Below are 9,218 nucleotides of genomic sequence, written 5' to 3'. Positions count from 1 at the left end.
TTGTGGAAGAGGAGGTGCTTGATGATATGGTGCGGAATCTTTTTAAGGATGATCCCAAAGGTATGGACGACGATGATATGGAACAAGAGCATCTTTATAAAGCTTCATCGACACCGGTGTTTGACGGGTGCACATTCTCAGTTTTACGTGCTTCCCTTGAACTACTTAATATACAAACAGTTTATGGATGGAGCAATGCAAGTCTTGACGCATTGTTTTGGATGTCAAATGGCAAATGAACGTGGTGGAAAAAGGGCCTGATGCAACGATAAAACGCCATGCAAGTGGATATGTAACTATTGACTCTACAAAGTTCTGGCAAACAAAGAAAGATAGGCTCGTATTGCCACAACAATGTGAGCAGGTATGCATTTTTTTACTAATGTGTTTCATGTACATATATATCTAAGCTCGCGTACCCCTTGACTTTTGATATGCTAATTAATTATTGTACTGTGGGTATTTGAGTAGGTTATCTATCTACCAATGGTGCATGACATCAAATGGTGGTACGTCATCCCTATTGCACCACGTTCCAAAGTGATGTATAATACATTCATTGATATGGAGCATATGGAGGATGTAACAAGCCGCAATGAAGATGACGTCGAACATGCCATTGAAGATGTTGTGATCGATGATCAAGAAATAAGAGATGATCGTGATAATGAGGATGAGCATGCCATTTCTCATGATCATGAGAATGACCCTACCATTGAGGATGATGGTGATGATGATGAGGATGATCAGGACATCGATACCATTATCAATGGAGTACAGAATATCGATAGTGGAATAAATTTAATCGTAGCCTTACCAATTGATCAAATGGATATTGATGTTGATCGTTTGACAAGGATGGATCTTATTGAAGATGAGATCGAACCCTAACCAATCCGTCACTGTATGTTCTAAATTGATGACATTTCTATCATCTCATATGCATGATTTATTTTTGAATATATTTCATTGTTGTAAATGCATGTAGTGGGATTGTGTAATGATGTATACTGTAATGTACTATGAGATGGTTTAAGGAAAATAGTTTTTAATTTTGTTAAGGAATTCAGTTTTTTTTCAATTTTTCTCTGCCATGCGTGTATTAATCCGTGTACAGTGGCGTGTATTTTTCCGTGTATGATAGCGAGTATTACCCCGTGAATATTATCGTGTATTTTTCCGTGTATAATAGCGAGTATTACCCCGTGAATATTATCGTGTATTTATGCGTGTATTACTGCGTGTATATAAACGCGTTTATACACGCGTTGATAAATGCAAATATACACGCAAAGTTAAATGCTAAAATACACGCGCCCGATTTTATTCAAATACAAGCGCGACCATACACGCGTTCGTAATTTATCGCGTGTATGAAACGCGTGTATGGCAGCATTGTCTTGTAGTGATTGATGATGATGGTGATGTTGATGAGGATGATCAGGGTATTGGTACCATTATCAATGGACATAATATTGATAGTGGAATAAATTTAATCATAGTCTTACAAATTGATCAAATGGATATTGATGTTGATCGTTTGGCAACAAGGATGGATCTTATTGAAGATGAGATCGAATCCTAACCAATCCATCATTGTATCGTTGTAAATTGATCACAATTCTATTGTATATGTTGTCTTCTAATTATCATCTCATGATTTTTTTTGAATATATATTGTTGTAAATGCATGTAGTGGGATTGTGTAATGATATATATTGTAATGTACTATGAGATGGTTTATATTTTTTAAAGGTATGGATTTTTTCTTAAATAATATTTTCTCTCGCGTGTAATAAAGCATGTATATCTGCGTCTAAAACACAGTGTTTATGTATATATACATGCTTTGTTACACGCGTTTATGAACTTAATATACATGCGAATTTAGATGCCCATATACACGAGCCCAATATTACTCATATACATGCGCGACCATACACGCACCCGTAACTTATCGCGTGTATCGAACGCGTGTATGGAAGCATTGTCTTGTAGTGCAAGCACAATATTAAGGCTTACCACAACAAAAGGTGGCACATCATTCTCAATTAGGCTTACCACAACAAAAGGTGGCACATTATTATCAATTAGAGAAGTATGTGTTGGAATTAGGTTTGCAAGAAAGCACACAAAGCTTGGAGAAGAAGAAGCAAGAATGCACACAACACACAATGTATATGGGGCTTTGCATAAATTGGCTTACTAGCCCCACAGCATAACTGAGATCCGTCGGGCATGTGATAGTCATGTAAATAAGACTACCAACCATCTTTCTATACATAGATGGATCATCCAACTCTTCACCAAAATCAGCCTGCAGCTTCACATTCTGCTCCAAAGATGTACTCATTGACTTACACCCTGTCATCCCATATTTTGCCAACATATCCAATGCATATTGGTGTTGCACTAACCATGTCCCTGCATGGTCTTTGTTTACTTCAAATCCAAGAAATATCTCAACTCACCCAAGTCTTTTATGTCAAATTGCCCACTTAATGCCTTCTTGACATGCATAACATCTGTAGCATGATCTCTTGTGACAATCAAAGTCATCCACATAGATGACAAGTAAGACAATCCCATGATCTGTTTTCTTCACATAGAGTGAAGAATTTGCTAAAGAAACTTGAAATCCAAGGGAGATAAGATATCGGCTTATCTTATCACTCCAAGCACGAGGTGCTTGCTTCAAACCATATAATGCTTTCCTTAATCTGCATACATGAGTGGGCTACCTCGGGTGTATATATCCTTCTGGATGTGCCATATAAACTTTCTCTTGTAAATCACCATTTAGAAAATTTTCACATCCATTTGATGCATTTCCCAACCACTTGCTGCAGCCATAGCAATGACTACTCTCGCTATTCCCATCTTTGCAACTGGACTAAATGTTTCATCATAGCCCAAGCCTTGGGTTTGTGCATAACCCTTAGCCTATCAACCGCGCTTTATGGCACTCAATGGAACCATCTGATTCTCATTTCACCTTATAAACCCATTTACAACCAATGACATTTTTTCCTTGTGGTAAGGCAACCAAATCCCAAGTTTAATTCTGAACCAATGCTTCCATCTCAACATCCATTACCTTCTCCCATACATGCTTCCCAATAGCTTCTGTATAGCATGTAGGTTCTACATGCTTCACCAAAGAGGTCATATATGCGTAATGCATAGCAAAGTCACGATATGTCAACCTCTCAATTGGATACCTGACCCTTGGGGATCTCCGCAATGCATGCAGATCACTCTGAACACCTGTCACTCTAGCATGTGGAGGCACATATCTATCCTGCCTTGCACCTGGTGTGCGTAAAACTGGTATGCCAAGTTCCTCATCCAAACTTTCTGAACTTGACGACTCATAACCTATAATGTCAATTCCTTCAACCTTCATTTTCCCTTTATCCACAACACTACTCCCAGTGCTCACACTCTCATGTCTCAAGCGTCCTGACCATGGACATATAGTGCTACTCTCAGACTCTCCTGGCCCAGACATAGAAATAGAACTTGCTTGTGGCAAGTTCACATGTAGATTAGCATCAACGGAATCAATGGCACCCTTATCCTTTGCCTTGTACCAACTAGCAAGTTCATCAAACACCACATCTCGTGAGATAACCACTTGCCTAGTTTATGGATTGTAACATTCATTTGCTTGTAATCCTGTGCATACCCAACAAAAATGCACTTTTCTGCCTTAGGATCCAACTTCTTCCTTCTCTTGTCTGGCACATGCACATAAGCTATGCAACCAAACACTTTGAGGTGTCCAATGTCTGGCCTAAAACCTATAAGATGCATCTCAGGTGTACTTCCATGTATGGCTGCTATGGGTGTCTTATTAAGTACATACACCGCTATGGCACACACTTCTACCCAATAATAATCTGACATGCTCTTTTCATTGAGCATCGCCCTGGCCACATCACAAATGACTCTATTTTTCCTCTCAGCAGCAACACCATTTTGCTGAGGTGTATACTTGCAGGTTAACTGCCTTCTTATGCCATGCTTTCTCAAGAAATTCTCAAAAGCATGTGAGGTGTATTCACCACCTCCATCTATCCTCAAACATTTTATGCAAGAGCCATATTGCTTCTATACAAAAGCTTTGAAGTCCATAAACTTTCCCAACACTTCACTTTTCTCTTTGAAAAAGTAAATCCAAGTCATTGTGATGAAATCATCAATGAATGTCACATAATACAAGCTACCTTTAATGGATGGGTTTTGTGCAGGACCCCATACATCACTATGAACTATCTCAAGTGGCTTGCTACTCATGCTGCCTTCTTTAGGAAATGGCAACCTTGCTTGCTTTCCAAACTGGCAAGCATCACAGACATGCATATTCCCATCATACTTGATTAATCTAGGCAGCCCACTAACAATGCCTCTTGCCTGCATATTAATCCACTATCATTACCACGACCTCGTGATGCAAATCTTCCCGTGCCTCTAAATCCCCTTTGTGAATAGAAAGCCTGATTCTTACCATTATGATCATGGCTAGTAGATGCATCATGAAAAGAGTCACTGAGTTTGATTTCCTCAACAAGCAAGAGTGAAACCAACTCATCAAAATCTGGTAAACCTGTACTCCGAACATAAATAGATGTATCAAAAGACTTGTACTCCTTGCCAAGACCACGCAAGGCAATGTCTACCAAATCATCATCAGGCATGGGAGCATTGATAGTTGCCAAATCATCATCAGGCATGGGGGCATTGATAGTTACCAATGCATCTGCATACTTCTTATGTCTTGAACATAATCATGGATACTCCTTTCTTTCTGCTCCACATTATGAATCTGTTGTCTCAATTGAGACTTATGAGCACTAGTATCTGTATCAAACAGCTTTACCAATGTATCCCATGCATCCTTGGGATTCTAGCAGCATGTATATGTATGAGTATAGCATCCGAGATACATATAGACAAGTAATGCAAAACTTTGTATGCTCTCTCTGACCATTGCTTATGAGCTATAACCTGTTGTTGTGTAGATTGTCGGGGTAGTTCTAGCTCACTTCGCACCTATAACAAGGTTCCAAAATCCTTTTCCCTTCAGAAAGCTTTTAATCTTGTACTTCCATGCCTGGAAGTTCTTTCTATCCAACTTCTCACCCACAATCTGTATTGGGTTGTCTAACATATTTGCTCAATGCAAATGCACCTTCCGCACACGTCCAATTCTGTAAAGGAGCCTTCCTCAGTTCAACCACACTCTAATAAGTGTTCCAAATACTCCAAAGTACTCAACGAACTCCACTGTTGATGTAGAAAATCAAACTGATTGCATTCAAATTGAACTAGCATACGCAATCCAAAGTACCCTGTTCTGGTGCGCTTTTCAAGGCTTCAAATTGCAATGTAGTGGTTCAATCAAGTGTGGATAATTTGCATTGACACCTAAACAAGTTTAATGTTGCATATCAACACCAACCAAGGTGCGTACATACCAAAAATATCAAATCCCCTTCTCTGTTTTGAGAAAAACTAGTAAAACCAGTAGTAAAAGTGCTCTAATTCTTTTGATTCTTGTCCAAATTGAGAGACCAGGAATTCATTAGCTTAGCAATGATATCTACTAGCTCCATGTAAAAGGAATTAGACAAATTGTAAAAGTCGAGAGAGTAATTAGCCGATTAATGACCCTTTGTTTCACTAATCACTATAGACAGCCTGTTTCACTAATCACTATAGATAGCCTGTTTAATATCCTCATAATTAGCTCCATAATGCATAATTGCTCCAACCAACCACATATTAATCTTCTCAGGTGTGTGTACCACAAAGTTTCTAAGCAAATTTTGGGACTAATCAATCACCAAAGTAGAATTTGGCCTCCACTTTGCAAGATATAGAAAAAACTGCTTTGTTTCTTGACTACTATCTATGCCGCCTACTTTAGGAGAGATTTGGTGAGTTTGTAGTGGTAATTGAAGGCATGTATAGTTACCTAACACTCCAAGGCATGTGCACAATCCACCAATTGCTTGATTTTTGCAAGAGGCCAGCTCCAATTTCATCAACAATGGACCTCACTTCTCTGTTTTTGTGAGGGCTTCAAAACAGTGAATTTTCACTCACTAATATGCAACAACTTTGCTCCAAATTCAATGTAGGGCTTGCACATGAGTTGCCAATAAATTCCCATTTGCCAGATACATGATTCTTTTTCAGATTTGCAACTATTTGCCTCATACATTCACCACACTCAAGCTTCAATAGAGAGCCTGCAAAACAGAATTTTTCTTTACTTTGGCCAACTCAAATCTGGTGTTGTTTGTGTTTTGGCACCTGCAATCTGCTCAAGGATGTTTAGTAGTCCTTACCCGACAGACCAAGCTCTCAGATTTGATGAAAATCGGTGTGCTCCAAGCTTCACAGCTCCAATGGCAAGCTTCACAGCTTTTCTTCTCATGGCTTCTTCTCCCTCTTCTCTCACTCACTCATAAATCCTAATAGAGAGCACCAGGCTCTGATACCATGATGTAAAACAGGTAAAGGGAGAGGAGACACACACACAAGAGCACACCCTTATGTATTATCAAACCCTAACCATAGAGGGAAGCCATCTCCCTTCTCACACAATGCATAAAGCCATAACCCATAACCTACAACACACTACATGTGTTGTGTCCACACACAGCTAACCCTAGCTAATGTCCACACATTATGACCAACTGGACACGGTCATTTACGTCTCACACATGTTACTACCTAACATGCCAGCACATAGTCCAACTAGCACAAGCTGACATCGAGCTTGAATCTCAACATTACAGGTGTCTCCTTAGTATCCCAGCTAAGCGTCTCCTCGATCCGATCGAGACCTCGCTAGGCTTCATCTGGACCTCATGCCTTCTCACTGGGGCTTATAGCTGTCTTGATAGTATCCCAGCTAAGCGTCTCCTGAACCCTCTCATGCTTCATTCTTTTAATATTATTATTATTTTTCCATTGACATCATAATTCAAGACAATACTTCAAGAATTGGCCAACTACTTACCATTCACGTTCATCAGATCATCCACCTTAAGTTTGCCATGGAGGTGAAGGATGTATTCCATGTACTCCATGCAGTAGGCATATATGATTTTGGATCATCAAAGCCAACATGTCATATTGCATATTTGTGTTCTTCTTTTTCTCCCCACTTTTAGTGTTTGAATTGATCTAAGCCCCTACACTAGTGCACCACACTAGTGCAAGACCAAGTGTGCTCCCACCAAGTAGATCTTGGTGCAGTACCAAGGTTCTTGCCGTTCAGACACAAGGCTGCTTGATCTTAACTTTAGTTATAAAAAACCTCTTGCTTATATGTGTTTCTCGTGCATGGAAAGGCATTATTCCAAGGTTCCCAATAAGGAGTCATAATAAGCGTATCATCCTCAATGACATAAGCGTCGTCACATCTAGTATCCCATGTGCGTCATCGGCCATGGCTACATCTACATCAAAGAACATATAATCATCCTCCTCCACTATGTGAGGGATAGCATCAAGTGTTACTGCATGATCTAGAGTCAAAGAAAGAGGATGAATTGTAAGATATGAATCTGGGGTCACAAGAGGATCCAAGGATGATTAAAGTTTGTGTAATTTGGAGTGGCAGTGCAAGGATAATCTAAAGTTGTTGACAAAGGTTTGAGATGTTTTTTCATGGAGTTATACACATATGAAAGGGATAGACTCTAAGTTCTATCAACATAGGATCAACCTGAAGAAGGATGGAGTACCTATTGTTCAATAAAGGTATAAAATGAATCTACATTATGCTAAATAGGTTGAGTAATTGGATAGGTTACTTCAGGTTAGATTCATTCATTCTTTGGATAAAGTTTCATGGTGGTTATCTCCCATTGTTGTGGTTCCAAAGAAAAATGGAAAGAGCAGGGGTTGTGACAGCGTTAGGCCTCTTATGAGCCTGAAGGGCCCAACCGACCATGGTTTAAGCGAGTCTGAACACTTATGGCCATGTATATAAGTGAATATCTCTCATAATACAAGGACTTCCCCATTGTGCAATAGAGTCTTGATCTTTTTAATCCTCTTACTAATCTCTCTCTAATGCATGCTAGTGAGTGTGTGAGTTATGTGAGGTGAGAGAAGGGACGAGTATACGTAGTGCAACATGACGGCATGACAATGCTCGTGGGAGATGCAGCAGAATTACTTCTCAAGGAGTTGTAGAGCTTAGAGACCTCGAGGGTTACGAGCTCAGCCATTGGAAGATCCTCACAATAGGCAGTTCACCAAGTAATCTCTCATTGGATGTGTTTCAAGGAGGGTTAGAGTGAGCCATAAGACAAGCATTGGTGCTCCCATGAAGAGTGGTGATATCCATTCTCCCATTCACTTGCACGGGTGACCAACAACAATTCCTATAAATAATCACCAAAACAACAATTCATCAGAAACAACATGCATATGGATATGAAATGTATGAGAATTTACAAATCTAGCAATCTAAGTCACCTTTCCTCTCATGAACCATATTTTGTGGCACCATACTTCTCTAATCGAGAATGATGTGTCACCTTTCTATGGCACCATGGATATGGATATGAAAGGTATGAGAATTTACAAATCTAGCAATCTAAGCCACCTTTTCTCATGAAACATATTTTGTGGCACCATACTTCTCTAATTGAGAATAATGTGCCACCTTTTGTTGTGGTAAGCCTAATTGAGAATGATGTGCCACCTTTTATTGTGGTAAGCCATAATATTGTGCTTATGCTCTTTACATGCCTTCTATTACTCTTTTTCCATGCAGTGGGCCAGCAGACCTTTTCCTTCCCTCATGTTTCTTCTTATGTGTGACCTCCTATTGTTGAATATGGGATCCTATTCATTGGAAAACCACATGCTTCGAGGATTGGAAAATTGCTTATTCATGCATTGCACTATGTAGATAAAGTATCTACTCCTTTATTCTCCCCATGGTTTAAAGGCATCCTTGTAAGTTCTATTCACCAATTATCAAAAGTTACAGTAAGACCTTTTTCCCCTATCACCCACAAAGTGCTCGCCATCATCACCTAAGTTATAATATATGCCATCGTTCTCGGGGCCCTTATACCCACCACTATGTGAAGGTAATTCAAAGCACCCAGCAAAAACACCCACCATTAAAATAACGATGATGGCCCTTGGAATTGTTTATGCCTAAGTGGCAATGGGAGACACAA

General features: G+C 39.5%; 1 protein-coding gene across 1 annotated transcript; it reads left to right on the top strand.

Moving 5' to 3' along the window:
- Window positions 1–220: 220 nt before the first annotated feature.
- On the top strand, window positions 221–7,777 carry LOC147620247 (uncharacterized). The gene is made up of 3 exons (XM_086772608.1): window positions 221–364; window positions 472–661; window positions 7,710–7,777. Exons 1-3 carry the CDS (start codon window positions 236–238, stop codon window positions 7,775–7,777), a joined length of 387 nt encoding a protein of 128 aa, XP_086628734.1. The 5' UTR covers window positions 221–235.
- The last annotated feature ends 1,441 nt before the right edge of the window (window positions 7,778–9,218 follow it).

Source organism: Cibotium barometz, chromosome 32 (genome assembly GCF_041138505.1).
Source record: "Cibotium barometz isolate CiBa-2024 chromosome 32, ASM4113850v1, whole genome shotgun sequence".
NCBI classification, from domain to species: Eukaryota; Viridiplantae; Streptophyta; class Polypodiopsida; order Cyatheales; family Cibotiaceae; genus Cibotium; species Cibotium barometz.
This window is presented reverse-complemented; position numbering and strand designations above follow the sequence as displayed.